Below are 22,073 nucleotides of genomic sequence, written 5' to 3' on the forward strand. Positions count from 1 at the left end.
CTAATGGACTATTCCGTCAGACTTCGAATACTTTTTTTTTCTTATGCTGTACATCTCCATATTTATTTTTTTTATTAACGTTAGTCACCGTACAGTACATCATTAGTTTTTGTTTTGAATATTTTAAAATTTTATTTAAAACTTAGGGCTTTGGGGGTACCTGGGTGGCTCAGTGGGTTAAGCCTCTGCCTTTGGCTCAGGTCATGATCTCAGGGTCTTGGGATCGAGCCCCGCATCGGGCTCTCTGCTCAGCAGGGAGCCTGCTCTCTCTGCCTGCCTCTCTGTCTACTTGTGATCTCTCTCTCTCTGTCAAATAAATAAACAAAAAATCTTAAAAAAAAAATTAGGGCTTTGGTGGTATGTCCTCAGTGGACTAAATGTTGAAATACTTACTGTCCAAAGCAGTCCTCTAAATCAAGAGAAGACCAGCACCCCAATAGGAAAATAGCCAGTGTTCATCAATTGATAGTTGACCAGATAGGTTTTTCTCTTAGGAGCCAATGTGGGGAAATGCATGTGTCTGCTTTCCTAAAACCAGGGAGGGGGGACAGTTTAACAGCATGCATGAAAATGCCTGTATGTAAAGTTGCCCATTGGCTTTCCTTGACCTTGTGAGATTTTAACTTAAGTATTAGGTCAAAGATATTGGCAAAGGTCTGTGCATTGATATTTATTATAGAAAAACCGAAACAAAAAATGGCCAGTAATGAGGGAGTAGTTCAGTTATTGCTGAGTACTTTCCAACCATCAAAGAGTCATATGGTAAGAGATAATCTATTGACATTTCCTCAAAATGTTGTCAAGGAACGAACAAAGAAGGAACAGTGCCTCACATATATAAAAAGCTAGATACAAGCAGTCATCTATAATACTATCCCCAAAATAAATATATACTTTTTTTTTTTTTTTTTTTAAAGATAAGTGTTGGTTGGTTTTCTCTGACAAACATATGATGCCTTTATTTTCTCATTTAAACTTCCTGGTGCTTTTTAAATTTTCTAACTTATTTTATAATTTAAAAAAATACCTTGTAATTCAGTTTTATTTGCCAAATTATTATATCTAGTGGTGTATTTCTAGACGACTATAAAGCAGTAATCTTGGAGTTGATGATGGATTCAATGTAAAGAAGTGAACTAGGACAAAAATAGGTGGGGTTTTATGGACACAGTAATGAGCTTTCCTCGGTGTGAAAAGCAGTTATATTCAATTTCTTCAAGTATCTTTTCCCCATGACTGAAAAGTGGGGTGGCCCACAGCTAGAGCTGCTGTAGCCTAGAGCATCCTAGCAGGGAGAGAAGCACACGGCTTCCTATCCCAAATGAGAGCCTCAGGACCCCAAATACAGCCTGTGAGCATCAGCTCCCCACTCCAGCAGCAGCAGAGTGTGAGCCCTTGTTCTCTGTCTTGTAAGTTTCCCTTAGTCACTGTTTCTCATTCTTTTTTTTTTTTTTAAGATTTTATTTATTTATTTGACAGACAGAGATCACAGGTAGATAGAGAGGCAGGCAGAGAGAGAGAGAGGGAAGCAGGCTCCCTGCTGAGCAGAGAGCCCGATGCGGGACTCGATCCCAGGACCCTGAGATCATGACCTGAGCGGAAGGCCGCGGCTTAACCCACTGAGCCACCCAGGCGCCCCCTACTGTTTCTCATTCTTTTGAGGTTTAGGGTTTAAAACACATTTTAGAAATCACGAAGAGTTTTACCATACTTTATTTTGCTCTTTTGGAGCATTGTGAGAAAAACTAAAATTTTAAACAGGGAGGCTGTTTATGGATGGCTCAGGCAGTTAAGTGGCTGACTCTGGACTTCAGCTCAGGTCTTGATCTTGGGATCCTGGGCACCAGACCCGCATAGGGCCCTCTGCTCAGTGGGGAGTCTGCTTTAGGGTTCTTTCTCTCTCTCCTTCTCTCTTGTTCTCTCTCTAATAAGGAAGTCTTAAAACAATTTCAAACAGGGATGTGTTCAGGCAGTATTTGTGAGTGTGCATTTGTCCCCCTTTTTCGGGAAGGGCGCACATTTCTTCCTCCACCTCATTAGGCAGACTTTTGCCAGCCACCTCCATTTAATTTTGAGTGAGTGGCTCTAACATCTTGCTCTCAGTACTTTTATTTCTTACCATTCGGGTGTCATGGTTCAGCCTGTGGTTCTTATAGAAAGTACAGAGACCAAAATGAACACTCAGGGTGTCTAAAGTGTCTTAAAACAAGCCTGGAATTGCTCAGCTCATGCACTGGTTATCCCTAACACTTAACAGTCCATGTTACGGTGTGCTTCTTACTGCTCTGAAGTACTTGTCACCCTCCAGTATCAATGTGGGAGAATCATTTATTGCCAGTGAAACACTTAGTCTGGAGTTGCCATAGATTTATGTTGTAAATTAATGACCTCTCCTTACAGTATCCATTTTGTGATTGATATTTTGTGTTTAGTTTTAAACGATGGATGAAAATTTTGTCAGTCATCGTTGCATTGGTTCTCCTCCTCCCCTGTCATTTTCAAAAGCCTGAAACTTCTTTGTTGCTTGATTTTTTTGGACTGTGTTGAATTGTGAAGTTGAAGTGATGGGTTTTGTTGAAAATAACAAGTCTGAAAACTACTTTGATATTTTAAATTGAGGACTGTGTTTTCAGAAGTTCCATTTCTCTTCTACTTTGGAGCTATCCTTTGACAGGAATGTCAAATCTGGTATTTACCAGGTCGTGTTTCCTGCATACACAACCAACTGCTTACATAAGAATTCAATTTTAAAATGTTTTCTTAATGGATGACTATTCACATTCTTATTCTTTTAAGTTAGGGATTTGGTTTAATTAGAAGAAGGATTTTTGTAACACTTTTGTGAAAACAAACTGTGACAGAGCATTTAAGACAGGTTTGAGAGAATACAATATTGGTTTCATTTTTTGGTCTGAAAATTATTTTATAAATGGAATTAGTATTATTTGATCATAAATGCTTATCAATCTCAAAGCTTCCAGCTTGCAAATTTCCCATCTATAACAAGAGTTACTCATTTATCCCTATTCGAAAAAGTGCTGCTTATGCCCTTGAAATTTTTACATTCCTAATATCCCCAAAACTTTAAAACAAAAATCACCTCATCACTTGCTTTCAGAGCTTCTTCTCCATTCCCACATAGTTTCTAAAATGTTAGCAGATAGCATCTTAGAAAAAAAAACAAGTTACTTTTCTAATGAATATTCTAGAATGAACTAGTTATCTACACTTAGATGGACTATGAAAAACCAAAGCTCACTTTTTTATTGCTAAATTTAGCAAAAGTGGAACTACATGATAGCTTATGTTGCTTATAACTGTTTCTATAAAAATTTTTTGACAGTCTGTGGGCAAATATTTTAATATGAAATATTTAAATCAGTATACATATATATATTACATACAACACCACAGTACATTATTTTCTTCCAGTGTGTTTTGAGTGATTTATTTATATAATTTCCCAAGGGATCCTCCCAAAGTAAGGAAAGTACTGAACTAAAACAGTTCACATTTATTTTTTTAAATGTGGTTATAGCCTTTGTATCTGTTTCTGGAGAATGCAAAATAAATAGATAATAAATAGCTGTTGGTGAAAAGTACTAATTCTAGATCTAGGATAACTATTATTTTGGACCTCACTGGACCTTCCTTTCTGTGAAATAGGAGCTCTTACTTTCATATTCTCACTTAATCTATCATATAGTTAGCCAAAAGTTTATTATTGGTATTGCTAAAAATTTTTAAAGTAGTAGACTTGGAATCTTGAATTCAAACCTAGACTTTGCCTTTCAGTAGTATTTTATAGGACCCTGGGACTAATTCTCTACATTTCTGAGTCTTAATTTCTGCATCTGTAAAATGGGATTAGTGAGATCTTACAGAATAGTGAAGCCCAGTTGAATATATAATTACAGTACCTTAGCACTCTTAAGTTGAGTAACAACAATGATTTTTTGCCAATGATTTTGTCAGTCTTTTTGACATCAGTTGCCATGTTAATTTACGCCCATAATTTTTTCTAGTCAATAGATATGTCTCCCATCTGTAAAACTAGTAGTATCTCAAAGAAGCCTAAGGTCTGTTAGTTAAACATAATTTCATCAAAACTCCTCTACAATAAGAAAAGTAGTATAGTATTATAAATATACAAAACACTGCTATTTGTTTTTATTTTTGGTGCATGGTTGCCATGTAATTTAGTGTTCAATGACTACTGTGACATCATCTTAATAATTTATAATGTGAGTATGCGAATTTAAGATTTAACTCAACACAACTAGAATCTAAAAAAAAAGAGGTGACATGGATACTTTTATACCTTTTTAAAAAATTGAATTATAGTTAGAATACAATATTACATTAGTTTCAGGTACACAACATAGTGGTTTAATATTTATATACATTATGAAATGATCACCGTGATAAATCTAGCTACCATCTGTCACCACGCAGAGTTGTTACAATATTATTAAGTATATTGCCTATGATGTACATCTTATTTATAACTTGAATTTTGTGTCTTCTAATTGCTTTCCTGTATTTTGCCCACCCACCCATTTCCCTCCCCTCTGGCAACCATCAGATTGTTCTCCGTATATAGGAGTCTGTTTCTGTTTAGTTCATTCATTCTGGTTTTTAGATTCCGTATATAAGTGAAGTCATAAGTATTTGTCTTTCTTTGTCTTTCTTTTCTTTTTTTCATGTAGGATAATACCCTCTGGGTTCATCCATGTTGTCACCAATGGCAAGATTCCATTCTTTGTTACAGCTGAGTAATATTCCATCATATGTACATACACCACAGCTTCTTTCTCCATTCATCTATCACTGGATACTTGGGTTGCTCCTGTATCTTGGCTGTTGGGAATAATACTGCAGTGAACATCGGGGTATATTATAAATCTTTTTGAATTAGTGTTTTCATTTTTTTCTAGATAAGTACAAGGGAAATGGCTTGTGTGGCAGTTTTATTCGTAAGTTCTGAGGAACCTCCATACTATTTTCCACAGTGGATGTACCGGTTTGCATTCCTGCCAACAGTGCACAATGGTTCTGTTTTCTCTACATCCTCACCAACATTTCTTATTTCTTGTCTATTTATTTATTTAATCACAATGGGAATTTAGTTATTTAATGCGACCACTAACCTAATAGCACAAAATCTAAGCAGTTATATCACAAAACCAGGGTTATATAAAGTGGACATGCATTAGTGATCTATACAACTTAACATTACACCAGAAAAGGAATTGAATACAAAATTTCCCCCGATTTTTGGTGGTCTTCAAATTTCATGGCACAGATTACCAACAAAACTATAAAAACAGGGGTGCCTGGGTGGCTCAGTGAGTTAAGCCTCTGCCTTCGGCTCAGGTCATGATCTCAGGGTCCTGGGATCGAGCCCCGCATCAGGCTCTCTGCCTAGCAAGAGCTAGGAGCCCCCCCTTGCTCTCTGCCTGCCTCTCTGCCTATCTGTGATCGATCTCTCTGTCAAATAAATAAAATCTTAAAAAAAACTATAAAAACAGATTTTAAATATTTTCAATAAGACGGTAAAAAATTTAATGAGCTTTTAAGTTTTCATATTGGACTGAAGACTGACAGGTGTAAGGCAATATCTCATTGCGGTTTTGACATGTTTGCCTATTGATGAGTGATGGTGAGCATCTTTTTATGTGTCTATTGGCCTTCTGGATTTCTTCTTTGGAAAAATGCCTATTCACATCCTCTGAATCCATTTTAAATTGGATCATTTGTGGGGTTTTGCTTCTGGGTTTTTGTTTTTTTTTTTTGAGTCATGTCAGTTCCTTATCTATTTTGGATATTAACCTCATATATATCAGGGGTATCATTTACAAATACCATCTCTCATTCAGTATGTTGTCTTTTTGTTTTGTTTTATCTTTTTGTTTCTTTCATTGTGCAAAAGCCTTTTAACTTCATGTATTCCTATTTGTTTATATTTGCTTTGGCTCCGCATTCCTGGGGGAACAAATCCAAAGAAATATTACTCAGACTGATGCCCAAAACTTATTGCTTATGTTTTCTTCTATGAATTTGATAGTTTCTGGTGTTATGGTTAAGTCTTTAATCGTTTTAAGTTTATTTTTGTGTATAATGTAAGAAAGTGATCCAGTTTCATCGTTTTGCCTGCCCAGTACCATTTATTCAAGAGATTATCTTTTCTCCCTTGCCTTTGTCATAAATGAATTGACTGTATAAGCATGGGTTTATTTCTGAGCTTTCTATTCTGTTCAGTTAATCTGTGTTTCTTTTTTTTTTTTTTTTTTTTTTTGGCAGGACCAAACTGTTTTAATTACTACAGCCTTATAGTATACTTCGAAATCAGGCAGCAGGGTACCTCCAGCTTTGTTCTTTCTTAAGGTTGCTTTAGTTATTTGGGGTCTTCTGTGGTTCCATACAAATGTTAGGATTACTTGGTTCTAGTTCTATGAAAAATGCTGTTGGTATTTTGATAGGGACTGCACTACATCTGTAGATTGCCTTGTGTAAGATGGACATTTTAACAATACTCATTCTTTTATTCCATAAGCATGATATACCTTCCCATTTATTTGTGTCATTTTCAGTTTCTTTCGTCAACATTGTACAGTTTTTAACATACAGGTCTTTTACCTTCTTGGCTAAGTTTATTCCTAGGTAATTTACTCATTTTCCTGCAGTTATCAGTGGGATTTTTTTCTTAAGAGAAGTGTATAAAAATGCAACAGGTTTACATATATTAACTCTGTATCCTGCAATTTTACTGAATTCAGTTATTTTACGTTCTAATTAGCTTTTTGGTGTACCCTCTAGGATTTTCTATATATAGTATCATGTCTGCAAATAGTTGTACAGTTTCACTCCTTTTCCAGTTTGGATCCCTTTTAGTTACTTTTTTCACATCTGACTCCTGTGCTGCTAGGATCTCCAATACGACACTGAATACAAGTGGCGACAATGTGCTCCTCTGTTGGGTGCACAGATCCTTACAAGTGTTCTATCTGCTTGTTGGACTGATCCCTTTATCATTATGTGATCTCCTTCTCTGTCTCTTGTTACGCCCTTTCTTTGTGTCTGATAAAAGAATTGCTTCCATGGCTTTTTTTTTTTAACGTTTGCACGGAATTTTTTTTCCCGTCCCTTCCCTTTCAGTCTGTATGTGTTTTTTATATTTGAAGTGAGTCTCTTGTAGGCAGCATATAAATGGATCTTCTTAAAAATCCGCTCAGCTACCATATATGTCTTCTGATTGGAGCATTTAGTCCATTTAAGGTAGTTATTGCTAGATTTGAACTTATTGCCACTTTTTTCATTGTTTCTAGTTGTTTTGGTAGTTCTGTTCCTTTCTTCTCTTGCTTTTTCCCTTGTGATTTGGTGACTTTGTGTTATGTCTGATTTCCTGCCTCTGTTTGGTCATTTAAGTTCAAGCGTGCTCGAAAAGCACTACCTTTTTTTTTTTTTTTTTTAAGATTTTATTTATTTATTTGACAGTGATCACAAGTAGGCAGAGAGAGAGGGGGAAGCAGGCTCCCTGCTGAGCAGAGAGCCCCATGCAGGGCTAGATCCCAGGACCCTGCAATCATGACCTGAGCCAAAGGCAGAGGCTTTAACCCACTGAGCCACCCAGGCGCCCCAACGCACTACTTTTTTGTTCCCCGTTTACATTTTACGTTTCTGACAAACTATTTAGATCTTACTATTTTGTGTATCCCTTGACTAAGTGCCATAGATCTAAATGAGTTTACTGTTCTTGCCTTTTAACCTTTATACCAGCTAAGTAGGTGGCTGTTCTACCACCTTTACCCTAAGTTTACCTTTACCAGTCAGAGGTGGGGTTTTTTTTCTCCCCATAATTTCTTAATTTCTAGTTATGGCTTTTTCTTTTTTGTTTAAGAAAGTCCCTTTAACGTTTTTGTAAGGCCAGTTTGGTGATGATGAATGTCTTTAGTTTTTGTCTGGAAAACTCCTTATTTCCCTTTCAATTTGGAATGATGATCTTGCCCAATAGAAAAGAGTGCTCTTGGTTGTGTTTTCAGTACCACTCCCTTCCAGGCTGTAAAGTTGCTGCTGAAAAATCTGCTAACAGACTTATAGGGGCTCCTTTTTATGGAACAAGTTTTCTCTTGCTGCTTTAAATGTGTAGGGCTCTCTTTGGGGCCAACTTATTTGGGATTCTCTGTTTCCTGGGCTTGTAGGTTTCTTTCACCAGGTTAGGGAAGCTTTCAGCCATTATTTCCTCAAATAGGTTTTTGTCTCTTCTTTAAGACCCCCCTACAATGCAAATGTTAGTATGCTTGGTGTTGTCCCAGAGGATAGTCTTAAACTTTGCTCAGGTTTTGTAAGTTTTTTTTTCTGTGCTGTTTCGATTGGGTGATTTCCACTAACCTTTCTTCCAGGATCACTGATCCCTTCTTATGCATCGTCTCATCTGCTGTTGATTCCTTCTAGTATATTTTTCACTTCAGTTACTATATTCTTCAGCTCTGGTTTTTTTTTTTTTATATTTTCTATCTCTTTGTTGAATTCTCACTATGTTTATCCATTTATCTCCTGAATTCAGTTAGCATTTTCATAAACGTGATTTAGAATTCCTTATCTGGTAGGTTACTTATCTCTGTTTCATTTAGGTTTTTTTTCCCCCTGAGTTTCTGCCTTGTTCTTTCATTTGCAACATCTTTCTGTCTCCTCATTTTGCCTACTTCTCTGTGGTAGTAGATCAGTTACAGCTTATAGTCTTGAAGGAGTGGCTTTATGTAGAAGGTGTCCCGTGAGTTCCAGTAGCCTAAAATGCCCTGGTCACCTGACCCAGGTGCCCAAGAAGTAACACCTGGGTGGGCTGTGTATCACCCCTCTGTTGCAGTGGGTCCTGATTCATGTGGACTCACTGCTGTTGGTGGCGGGGGTGGTGTGCAGCTGGCTGCAGGAGCTGGCCGCAGTGCCCGACTGCAACAGTGTGGCCAGCTGGTAGGCAGGGCAGGCCGCCTGCATAGCCGGCTGCAACTGCTGCAGTTGTTTCCATTTGCCGGGCTGGCACCCCAGGGTAGAGTGCTTGGCAGGGGCTATGATGTCTGCAGGAGAGGTTGGGTGGTAAGCCCCTTGGGAGGGGCTCCAGGTGGGCTGAATGGGGTGAGTTCACAGGGAAACACTGGGGCCAGGTATGGTGCTAGCACAATAGAGAGAAAGTGTTAGAAATGGTGCCCATCGGTGCTAGCCCAGCTAGGTAGAAGCAGTAAATACAAAATGGTCCCCGCTGAGGCCACTGTCCCTGGGAAGTGCTCCAAGTGATCCCTGCCCCTCTGGCACACACCCCAACATCAGTGAATGTACTTCCTTCACGTGTAAGCCAGGTGTTTTGCAGAGTGCTGCCTGTGCCCTGGGCCTCCACACAAGTGAGAAGGCGTGCACACCTTTTAAGTGTGTGGTCCCCATTTCCTGTGCTCTCTGGCTCCCCTGCCTATAAGCCCAGTTGCTCTGTAAACCTTTTCATTATTGGTGCCATTCACCTGGGCAGTGAAACCTGATGTGGGGCTCAGACCCCTTCTTCGATGAGGGCCTCTGTGATTGTGCTAGCCCTCCCATTTGTGGGCCTCCCCAGCAGGCATGTGGGACCTGACCAAGCTGTGTCTCTGCCCTTCCTGCACATCTCAGTTGGGCTAATAACCTTAGTTGTTTATGATCTTTCCTGCTCATCTTTGGTTCCTTTTGAGAGAGTTGTTCCGCTTGTAGTTGCAAATATTTGTGCGTCCATGGGAGGAGGTAAGCCCAGGAGCCCCCTCGTCCTCTGCCTCTCAAATCTCTTAATTATAGGCAGTTTCTATTCTATTGTGGTACTAATGATAGAAGAGAGAAAAAAACATTATTTTTTTTTAAGATTTTATTTATTTATTTGACAGACAGAGATCACAAGTAGGCAGAGAGGCAGAGAGAGAGAGGAGGAAGCAGGCTCCCTGCTGAGCAGAGAGCCCGATGTGAGGCTCGATCCCAGTACCCTGGGATCATGACCTGAGCCGAAAGCAGAGGCTTTAACCCACTGAGCCACCCAGGCGCCCCAAAAACATTATTTTTAATGTTTAACTTTGCCTCAAGACTATCTACTTGGTGTTTCACACAAGTTTAAAAACTGCTGAGTTTGGGGGCGCCTGGGTGGCTCAGTGGGTTAAGCCTCTGCCTTCGGCTCAGGTCATGATCTCAGGGTCCTGGGATTGAGTCCTGCACTGGGCTCTCTGCTCAGCGGGAAGCCTGCTTCCCCTCACCGCCTGCCTGCCTCTCTGCCTACTTGTGATCTCTCTCTGTCAAAAAACAGAACCAAAAACAAATAAAAAAAACTGCTGAGCTTGAATGGATATTACCCTGCAGGTTCCTACCAGGCAACATGGTTACCAAGGGAAGGAACAAGGATTCTGGAATAAGGCAGTGCTGAATTCAGATCCAGGTTGTGCTCATGTGACTTGGGCAAACAAATGGTTTAATTGTCATCAGGAAAATGGACTAGTAAGAACGATTATTTGAGGTAATATACGTATTAAGATACCTAGCATTGTGGAGCTTGGCATATAGAATTAAAATATCTGTCATATGTCTTAAAATATGAGTATTACTATGATGGGAATATTTTGTTTCACCTCCTAAAAACCATTTGTCTTACATTCTTCATTCGCCGGCCTGTATTGCAGATGTCTACTTAAGTAACTTTTACGTGGTTTTAAAGACTTCTTACTTCTTTCTTTGGTCCTCTTCAAGGGACAAGTTGCCCATTCTTTTCACTGTTTATTCAGTCTTTAGAATTCTTCTTTTAAATTGTTCCAATGGATATTTAGAAACCAGGATGTGAAGTAAGAACATCATCACCAAAACCTGAGGGAAGTGTATATAGCAAAAACAAAAACACCATACAACAAAACCAAACCAAAATAAACCCCCCCCCCCAAAAAAAAACCTCTCATCTGGTAGACTGGCGTGATAGAGAAACCAAGAAATTTTCACACTAATATAAAAATCTGAGATGGGGCACCTGGGTGGCTCAGTGGGTTAAGCCTCTGCCTTCGGCTCAGGTCATGGTCCCAGGGCCCTGGGATCAAGCCCTGCATTGGGCTCTCTGCTCAGCGGGAAGCCTGCTTCCTCCTCTCTCTCTGCCTGCCTCTCCAACTACTTGAGATCTGTCTGTCAAATAAACAAAATTAAAAAAAAAAAAAAATCTGAGAAATGTAGAATCAACCCTTGCCTTTGGACTGAAGTAAGGGAGGAGGCATGTCACCATAGATCAAGTTGGGGTTGGTTCTAAGGGTTTCATTCCTTCCTTCAAACTAATATAAATATGACTAAGGACACAGCTGCTCTGAATTTATTTGATTTTACAAACGTCTTTATAGATATTTGGGAACTGTGCTAATTGTGCAGAATGAGAGAAGCATTAAGTGTGTAGTCATTTGAAAATTTAGTCCAGCTGCCTTTTATTGTGTATGACTGAGAGGTCAGACCTCAGCCTACAAAGGAGAGGCCTCTGTACCTCTATTTGAAGACCTGCGTCTACCTCAGCTTCTTAGTTTTGCCACTTTGTCTTTGTGAGAGAGGTAGAGTATCTGTCAAGAGCACTGTTTGTGTTGGCAGAAAGACCTGGGTGGAAATCCTGGCTTTGCTAGTTCCTAGATCACCTTAGGCAATCCACCTTCTCTAAATGTCGAAAACAGAACTCACCTCATATGTTTGTGGAACACATTAAAGGAGATATGTATCTTAAGAAAGAGCTTCTGTGGGAGCTCCTAGTAGTAGTGAAGTGATACCTATTATTCTGGCTATAATCTTAAACATACACTGTGTTAGCTGCCTTCATTCGTTTGTAGAACAGAGAAAAGATGTATAAACAAACAAAATACAGTAATATCTACTGGATACTGGACAAGATGCTGGTAATATAAACAGGCCAAAGCCATGGCCCTTACCTAAGAGGAATTACTGATAGAAACCTCCATCTGCAGGCATCCGCCAGGTACGGTGCTGCATGCCAGTGCTTAAGGGAGTCTGGAGGTTGTCATGGAACCAAAAAGCCATGGTGGACACTCCAGGCTGGGGCTACAGTTCTTAGCACAATACTCCCAGGAAACATGTAGCACCTAGTAGTCACTTTGTAAATACTTATAGAATCCAGGATCCCTAAATGATAAACCAAATGGTTTTGTACAGAGGGGTGGGAAGACCTATAGTTGGAGAAAGAAACAGGAGCCAGAATGTGGACCCTTTTGGGCTTGAACTATGTATAGTGGAAGAGTCCCGGAGAGTTTGTTAAAAGACCCATCATGGACAAATGCAGTTTTAGCAAAGCGAGGAAGGAATGGAAGGAGAAGCAGTGAGAGTCAGGAGGACTTCTTGGAATAAACCATCATCCTGGTTAAAGCAGTAGAGGAAAGGCATGCACATGGTTGCAGTCACAGTGGACAAGAAGGAAAAGCTACATGACCATGCCACAGGGAGTAATTTAAAAAGACTGGAAAGGGGGTTGAAATTGGCAAAATTTCTGCATTTAAGACCGAGTTAGTAAGCATAGTGAAACAAATTCAAGTCCTTCCAAGTACGGAATAAGATACTTAGAAATTGGTTTCTTTTGTAGTTGGGGTAGAGATGAGTGGTGTTTGGTTTTCTTTGCATCTTTATTTAGGTGGTTTTTGTTTTCATTTTTTTTATTGTGTTAGGTTAGCCACCATACAGTACATCATTAGTTTTTGATGTAGTGTTCCATGATTCATTGTTTGCATACAACACCCAGTGCTCCATGCACTACATGCCCTCCTGAATACCCATCACTGGGCTCACCCATCCCCCACCCCCGAAACCCTCCATTTGTTTCCCGGAGTCCACAGTCTCCCGTGGTTCGTCTCCCACTCCAATTTCTCACAGCAGTTATATTACAAAACTACAATAAATGTTCAAAATTCCAGAATTCAAACATAGTTCACTTCAAACTAATGTAAAATGAAGCCAAACACAAACCATCATTTTTTTTTTTTTTTTGTTTTTTGGTTTTTTGTTGTTGTTGTTGTTTATTTACAGCATAACAGTGTTCATTGTTTTGGCATCACACCCAGTGCTCCATGCAGTACGTGCCCTCCCTATTACCCACCACCTGGTTCCTACACCTCCCACACCCCCCCCCCCCGCCCCTTCAAAACCCTCAGAGTCCATAGTCTCTCATGGTTCATCTCCCCTTCCAGTTTCCCTCAACGCCCTCTCCTCTCCATCTCCCCATGTCCTCCGTGTTATTTGTTATGCTCCACAAATAAGTGAGACCATATGATACTTGACTCTCTCTGCTTGACTTATTTCGCTCAGCATAATCTCTTCCAGTCCCGTCCATGTTGCTACAAAAGTTGGGTATTCATCCTTTCTGATGGAGGCATAATACTCCATTGTACAAACCATCATTTTAACACAATTCCAAATTAAACTACAAACCCGAAATAGACCACAGCTGATAAAGTCTGCTTTATCTTGCAAAGTGGACATATATGAGTAAACCCAAGATGACTCCCCCCAGGTGCTGGGACCATCCTAAACTCAAGCTATAATTGATTGCAGATAATTATAACAACATTGGCCTTCAGCTATGGACCTGATAATGAAGATTCCTACTAAATAGCATGTAGCTTAACCAACTTGATTGGCACCTGACTCCCTAAAAATAAAATCCAGTCAAACTACATATCATGTAGTTTGCCAAATCATGCGGAGATGGTGAAAAACACCATAGGTGTAGAGATGGGAGGTCAGAACACAGCTCCACGGCCATCAGTTTCAATTTCCGATACGTAGTGTGACAGATATTAGGAGAAAGCAGTCAGCTTCCCATTGTGTCACACCTGTTCTTGAATTCTTTGAAGAGCTCACATTCCTCATGTACCAGGCCATCATTATCCCCATGTAAGCGAGGAACACACGTCCTCGCTCCACGGCATTGTTACTGGTTAAAATTCATGTCCGCTGATGCAGGCAACAGAGCCGAGAACATGCAGCCTATGGTTTCAAGTTACCTAACACAGTGACCAGACTGAGAACTGATCTTTCCAAAGAGAAAGAAATACATTCCTTCTGTGAAACATGTTAGATCAGACTTTAAGAAAGAAGCGTAGATAAGGTGACCATATTCTCTCTTCATATAAATAAATCCACAGGACCAAAGATGATTTTGCAGACCCAAATGTATTCTTCCCTACCTATACCCCCACCCCCACCTTGGGAAATAGGGGCAAGCTCTTGGAGTTTACTGGTGGAAGACGTTCATTTTGCAGATAGCAACTAAGCCCAGAGATGTTAAGACCATTGGTGTCTCAAATGTGTGAAAAAGACTTCACCTTCTTCTGGCATCCTTTACCAAAAACTCTCCTGGCTGACTACAGCATAGTGTTTGGTGCTCTAACCTTCTCCCCAAGATGAGTGCACATAAATGATGCACAGTTTGGGGGAACGGTCTTAATACACACCTGAACTTAAAACCAGTAGAACCCTCTCTCAGTAAATGCAAAACTAAAAGAATCATCAGTGTTTCTTGTCGCTAAACAACAAAATGTGTGCTGGCTAAAACCGTTTAACAGAAATACCATGAAAGCCTTCCAGCAGACTGTTTTTCTGTTTGATTTGAAAACTAGTCCCTAGCTTATTATCAAACAGACCAATAATCCCTTAGCTGATGCAGGGATGAATGGGCGGTGAGAAAATGGAATCACCTGGTGTGTGTAGCAAAGTATTTTCAGTCTTCCTAATGAAAAAAGATAAGGAAAATGCAAGGAACTTTGGTATGTAAAAACCACATTTTAGGGCTAGCACTAGAGAGACAAATAAACTTATCACTAGACCTGTGTAGTCCCTGGTGTCAGCTCTGTTTTCAGTTTCTTTGTGGACTTACCTTGAATCAGAATATTTAAGGCTGCCTCAGCAGGGCACTTGCTCTACTTAACGATAGTTAAGAGGTTTTAAAATATGTTTCTGGTCCTTGCTGAATTTTTTTCCCCCTGTGTTGCTGAAAGCTTTATGGCAAAGGGTTCTTAACCTCAGCATTATTGACATCGGAAGCTGGATGATTCTTTGTTGCGGAGGGTTGCCCTGTGCACTGTGGGTTGCTGAGCAGCACTCTGATCTTTTCTCACTAGATGTCAGTTGCATTTCCCCAGTTCTGATGATCAGAAATGTCTCCACCCATTGCCAGGTGTCCCCCACCCCTTCCTCGGGGAGCAAAACTGCTCCCAAATGAGAACCACTGGTTTATAGTACTTGGACAAAAACTAGTAAGCCTATGAGAGCATGACACCTGTTCCATGTGTAGTAGGTAAAAATTAATCCAGTTGTAGTAGATTTTCAGGATTTTTTACTCCCATGGTAATTAACACTGGTTTTCTGACATCATATTGTTTTTGCCCCCCCCCAAAATGAAAAATGTTGATTTAATTCATTTAACTTGAAGGCTAAACCAACACCACACTTGGGTTTTATAATGTTTATCATCCCTGTTCCTCTGTCTTTGGAGAGAAAGCCTCTAACTTAGTAAGCAAGCCTGCATCATTCTGCCAGGTACATTATAGTCCCCATTTAGAAACAGGGCAGTTGAGACTGAGATAGGTTAAAAGGTCACCAAAATACTACATTGCAGTGAGGTTATGAATTCTAGCCTGCCTGACTTAGAGTCCCCATTATTCTCTGCAACAACAGTTCTCCCTGTGTAGTCCATGGACGCCTGGGATTCCCCAGGTCTTTTCAGAAATACATGCAAGATAATACCCAGTCTGTTTGCCTTTTCCACTGTGTTGGCATTTGCATTGGCCGTACAGCAGTCATGATGAGTAACACTGCTGGCATCCCAGGGTACAGGAGTCATTGTACGCACTCACAGGTCAAGACTATCCTGGAGGAAGCAAAATATTACTGATTCTCTTAAATTTCCACATTTGATAATGTCCTTTTACTGTCCATCTGTGTGACAGAATGGAAGATGCATAAAGCGTGTTACGCATTTAGGCTGCACATGGCATTAGGCTTGTGTCAAAGAAGAGTGGGTATAAGATCGTTTGTGTGGTGCGGTGAACAGCCACCTTTTTCATGACATACTACGAATAAACTACGGCCTTGGGTGCTTGGCAGAGGTTTTCTCAAAAAATGATTGAAGTGCGGTTATCACTTGATGGAAGACAACTGACAGTATTTGTTGCTGGTCTATAAAAATTTGAGCTTTCAAACAGAATTTAGAACTTTTTAAGACTTCTATCTGCCACTGTGAGCTTGACAGATGTGACTCTTACATTGTTTAATGAACTGTGTCAACATTTGGAAAATCTGCCTAACTCAGTGAAAACAATATTTTCCAACTGACTAATGCATGACAGTACGAAATCGTGCATGGGTAAAAGATCCATTCAACGTGCAAGACAGACCAGTGGATGTTAATGTAACAGCGTTACACAGAGTTCACTGATAGGGTTTCGCAGTGCACACTGCAGTACTAACATTTCAAAAACCACAATGTCGTGTTTGGGGCTAGAGTCACAAGGAGTATCTACAACTACCTGAACTTCATAAGCTTCTGAAGGACCGTTAACCCTCCCCTGGCACACAGGGAAGGATGATAGTGCTTCTTTTTACCTGAAGCCCGTCAGGCAGTCCCACGTCACTGGAGGCAGATAAAAATTCACCAAGTTTCAGGGTTCATTATTTCAGTGATGCATTTCACCCACAGTACCACTTACTGTGATAGGGCCTTTGTATTGTCACAGTGGCTGCTATTCAGGGATCATGACCCTGTGGCTAGATGAAAGGATGTGATTTACCCACACATTTTACGTGCCCCTTAGGGTGTGATTAGTTTTCACAATCCATCCAGGAGCCTCCTCTCATCACTTGTTTTTCTGGCAGGAGAATTCAAAAGAGAAAAACCCAGCTTTGCATGTGTTGTGTGTGTGGTTTTTTCTTCCTCTCTCAACTCTAATGTAAACCCCATGGCCTGAGGACTAAGCTGAGCACACGCTCCACTGTAAATGGGCAACAACATTTGAGTATCCACCTAGAACAAGGCATTTTGTTCCTAGGAGTTTTCACTTAAGAGAAAGCACTGTGGATCGAGTCAGTCCACAGGAGAAGCTCCTAGCGTCTTCAGAACATTTGGCAGAGCTGGTGATCTGTGATGATGACTCGCTGAAAACTCAGACGATGGTTAGCCTTTTTTAGCAATGAAGTATTTTTAAATTAAATATATACATTGTTTTTGTAGACTTAAAGCTCTTGCACACCTTAGTAGACTACAAAAGAGTATAAATCGACACACACTGATCAAAGACCCAGGGCATGTTAGCTTTTCCATTCAAAGGGGTGTGAGACATACTCGAATTCTTACGTGCTTTTGATTTCTTTCTGTCATGCATTTGCCATACCCCTATTAAATGATGGTGCTTCCGTGTGGTTTGCTTGTCACGCTAGCCCTTCGGTTAGACTGGAGCCCTTCAGCGGTATCGATACATAGGGTCACACTTAGAGTTGCGCACCATGTCGTCCTCATCCTTGTTTCCCAATGGTGTTCATTACGGGCCTTCCTCATCTTCATTTCTGTGTGACAAAAATGGACTTCTTCCCCTGATGTCTGTGGTACATTTGGCAGTTTTCCACACGCTCTGTGCTTGTGGGAGGTAGCGTGGAAGGACTGATGGGAGGCCAGGAGGCTGCCTGGGTTTAGAGATCGCTAGCTATACGTGCATCGGTGCACTTGCTCATTTCCTTTGCCCTTTCCCTGTTGCTATTGGTCACTCGTGGCTCGATGGCCCATTTTGCATACGCTCTAATTTATAAGCTAGAATTAGGGGACACCGTCCTGGGTTTTAGGCTTCATACTACTTTCCACTTACATAATACTGACATAATGCTTTTTCATAAAATCTCCAGTTTTTCTGAAACAGCAAAGGAGGACCGTCTATGAATTTTTGCTTGATGTAGGGACAGTGTGCTAGATTTTGTTCTGTAGTCTCCTGTTTTCACAGATACACACGCACAGGTGATGTCCTTCCCAGTCCACTACGGAAACCGGCTCAGAGCAGTAGCCACCAGCCCAAGGTCACACAGGCTTTCCAGTGGGAGGGCAGGGATGTGAAGCATGTCGGTTTGACTGCAAACAGGCCCCCTGCTCACCCTCCTCCTCCTGCGTGGCCTCATCTCGAGGTGATGCCATCCTTTCACAGGCCTGCTGAGAGGCTCAATGAGGTTGTATTACTGAAGTGTTTTACAAAGTACAGGCACACCTCATTGTAGGGCACTCCGCCTTATTGCATTTAGGGTTCGCCGGAAGCTTTAGTTTGTAAAAAATGCAGTCAAGCAAGCCTTTTCAGTGCCATTTTCCCAGCAGCATTTGCTCATTATGTATTTGTGTATCACATTTTGGTAATTCTTTCAGATTTTTCTTTATTATAGTTGTTATGATGATCTGTGATGATGACTTGCTGAAAACTCAGATGATGGTTAGCATTTTTTTAGCAATGAAGTATTTTTAAATTAAGTATATACATTGTTTTTGTAGATATAAAGCTCTTGCATACTTAGTAAACTACAGAAAAGTAAAAATGTAACTTCTGTGTGCACTGGAAAACCAAAAAAGTCATTTGATTTGCTTTCTTGCGATACTCACTTCACTGCTGTCTGTGGTCTGGAACTGAGCCTGCAGCGTCACTGAGCTATGCCTTTACTACAAAGCACTATTTTAAAAAAAAAAGAATTTAGGTACATATACATATGTGTTTGTGTATAATGTATACAAATACATATACTTGGTTGAGGAAACATTACAGAAGCAACCTTTCAAATCTTTAAATATTACACTCCTTTTCCATAAACAACTGGTTGGTCCCTAAAAATAGCTGTCAGATGACAGAGATAGGCTGAGCAGGAATAGGAGCATCTTCAGGACTTCAGCCAAGGAAGTTTTTGCTTCCCTAACACATTGCTCCGTTCACTCACTCTAAGACCTTCCTACCTCTCTGTCGAAGTCTGGCCCAGAGCAGCAACTCTGCCTTAGTCCCAAGTTTCCATTCATCCAGGGTGGCTCACACGGGACCTACAGCAGAGTCAGTTCGGGTTATGCTCTCCCACTGCAGGCTGTCAGCACTGCTCTGTGCACTCTCCCAAACCCAGCAGGGAAATCAGTACCCTGTGATGGAGAAGTCTCCAGAAGTTCCTGACAGCGTTTAGAGAACATCATGGAACCCCGAGGCCTGTTCCCAGACCCAGGGTGGTGGGAACCCTGTCCATTTCACAGAAGCCTCTTCGACAGTCAGAAGATCAGCCAGGCACATGGGCTTCATTTGTGGAGAGAATTAAGGGGCGTTTGGGGCTTGTAGAAAATCTCCTAAACAAATGAGGAATAAAGGATCTTCAAACACTAGAACAGCACTCAGTGTGGTGAGAAGTTTACAAAAGGAAAAAAGAGAGCTGGTGGAAGAAGCAGTTTCCCCCTTTTCCTTTTTCTTGAGGCTGCACCTTCAGTGAATGGGGAGGGCAGAACAAGGGTCTCCCTGGGAAAGCCCCCATTCCTTCTGCTCTCACCACGAGCCAGACGCGAGGCTGGAGTCACACTTCTGTATCCTCATAAGCTGTAGGATCAGCCCAGATGACCCAGGAATGAGATGGCAGCCCAGACTCAGGCACTGTAAAAAGCTGTGGCTCATGGGGGACAGGGGTAGAGCTGTCCTGAGACGTGACTGAATTTAGAAAGATGCCTGTACGATATCTTAAAAATCAAAAATTAGATGGATGTCCTAAGCAGTTAAAGGGGTAGGAAGCGTCTTTCTGAAGGGACGGATGCATCCTGTGTCTTGATCCCGAGGTGGTAGATGCGGTCCAGGGAGCCAGACTCATCAGCTGCACACTTGAAAAAGGTGAGTGACACCGTACGCACAGGACACCGTCCTCAAGGGGATGAGGAATACTAAGAAGCCCTCAGTGACTAACAAGTACAGTTTCTAAGTGAAGCTTGTTGTCACCATTCTTTTTCGAGAATACCTAAAAGAAATGACCTCACTCTTCATTTTGTCTGAAAGAAGAATTCAGCATTGTTTGAATACATTTAGGTGGACAATTATAATGCCTGCTAGCCCATGACACGGGAGTTCAGTGTGGACATGCCCATCGGGGAGTGAGGAGTTAAGAAGAATGGATTTTTGATATTTAACAGCCGTGACAGTTAAATCATAACCCTTCTTTCTTCCTTCTTTAGCCCTGGAATGAGACCAGATGTCAGCTCTCCTCCATCCAGCTCGTCCGTGGCCACAGGACCACCTCCCAAACTCTGCCTTGTGTGCTCTGACGAAGCCTCGGGGTGTCATTACGGGGTCTTGACTTGTGGGAGCTGCAAAGTATTCTTCAAAAGAGCAGTGGAAGGTAGTGTGTGTTTTGAAGAGTTTTATTTTTCCTCTATTGGGTTCTTGTCTCTCAAGGTGGATTTTGCAGTTTCTGTTATATGTGAACCCCATTCAGGCTGGACGTCAGGAAGGGCAGGTGGGGTGGGGGTGACTCTTAGGTCTTCCAGTGGGAAAGAGATTTTATAAAGCAACACAAGCAGAATTAGAATAAAATAGAACAGTATAAATTCAAGGGCGGGAGTTTGGTCAGAGAACAGAAGGTAAATGTAAGAAAGGGCTGTCGTGTGAAATGGCGGTGTTAGGTTCCGGCGGTAACATCATGCTCGTTGTATAAGAATCATAGGCTTTAACTCCCAGCAACTAGTTGGTTCTAAAACCACCAACTGTTCCAGTATGACAGAAATGAGCGACAGTAAGAACTATGAGGGAGAAAGTCTCTGGATGGGATTTTTTTTTTCTATTGAGCCACGAATCTTACTTAGCATAAGAGCTGGTCCCTGTCCTCTGGGTGGTCATGGTCTACTTGAAGTGAAGGATGAGTTAACAGTTTCCAGGTACAGAGGTTAAAATACAGAGAAGCAAGTGATAAACTGCCTGAGGAGGTCAAGAAAGTAGGTATTTCAGAAGAGCTGATTTCACTACATGAATATTATATTAATATTGAATTTTACCCTTGTAAATATGAACTTTACCCTTGTTATGGATTCAGCCTACTGCCAAGGGCAATAACATCAGCTCCTTCAAGAAAGAGAAATTCATTCCCAGTGAGTTGTCTTGGGAAAAAATCATGTACTCTAGTTACTTGTAAAGCAGGTTGAAGGTAGTTGTGGCCTGAATGCATTACCTAAAGCTCTGATTATATTAATTGTTAAAGAAGTGTAATTATCTATCCACTCACAATATAAAAAGGATATTATTATTTGCCTAGAGTTCTGTTTGCATAACCTTAAGAGTCAAATGAGTCATTTTCTTTTGTTTGGATTAGTTTGTAATACATGAGCCAACTATAAAATTACTCCCGTTACCCCACACAGAGCACAGGGATGCAGGCTTTGCCCAGGTCAGGGGCTGCCTGGTCCTATGGAAGGGTCACACGGAGCACCCAGCACTCCTGTTGCATTTATCCACTGCAGACCCAAAAGAGTGAAGCCCGTTCCTGTCACTGTACCTACTTCAGCACTTCATTTAATTATGAGTTATTTCCATCATGTACATGCAGTGATAGCAGTAATAATATTGCAGTAGTATTGACTAGTTGATTTCTGAAAGTGAAATTAAGAATGAGACTATGGAACCTTAGAAGAAAAAAATGGATATTTCAAAAATATTTTAGTTAAAATGGAGGAGAATGAAAAATTCTTTAAAACAGGGCTGTACATACATTGCTTCTAGGGACCAAGTATGTCGCATTCTGGCAAAGAGAAGGAAGGCAGGCATTGATGTTAGAGAGGGCAAGCTTACCTAAAAGCGTCCAGTGCCCTTTAAAAAAGTGTAAAAAAACAAACCAAAAAAGCGCTAAACATACCTCCCCAGTAAAATACTACTGCAGGCCATATGCCCTCTGGGCTTCACCCCTGCTTTAAAATTAAATTCTTATACTTGCTTTTAGGTACAAATTTCATAGAATATTAGCTGTACCATGTCAAAATGTGTAGGTAGTGCTTAAGTCTGACGGCTCGATTACGTAATTAG

At 40.8% G+C, this 22,073-nt stretch overlaps 1 protein-coding gene across 5 annotated transcripts in view; it reads left to right on the forward strand.

Annotated features, from left to right (window-relative positions):
• Nucleotides 1-22,073, forward strand: part of NR3C1 (nuclear receptor subfamily 3 group C member 1) — a 115,501-nt gene that overhangs the window by 68,019 nt on the left and 25,409 nt on the right. For 4 of the 5 annotated variants that reach the window (XM_045999372.1, XM_045999370.1, XM_045999369.1 and 1 more), the window contains one exon: nt 20,237-20,403. In XM_045999372.1, the coding sequence (XP_045855328.1) occupies nt 20,237-20,403 (167 nt within the window). The remainder of the gene's footprint in view (nt 1-20,236; nt 20,404-22,073) is intronic. The other variant, XM_045999373.1, reaches the window with a different exon arrangement.

This window comes from Meles meles, chromosome 3 (genome assembly GCF_922984935.1).
Source record: "Meles meles chromosome 3, mMelMel3.1 paternal haplotype, whole genome shotgun sequence".
In the NCBI taxonomy this organism is placed as follows: domain Eukaryota; kingdom Metazoa; phylum Chordata; class Mammalia; order Carnivora; family Mustelidae; genus Meles; species Meles meles.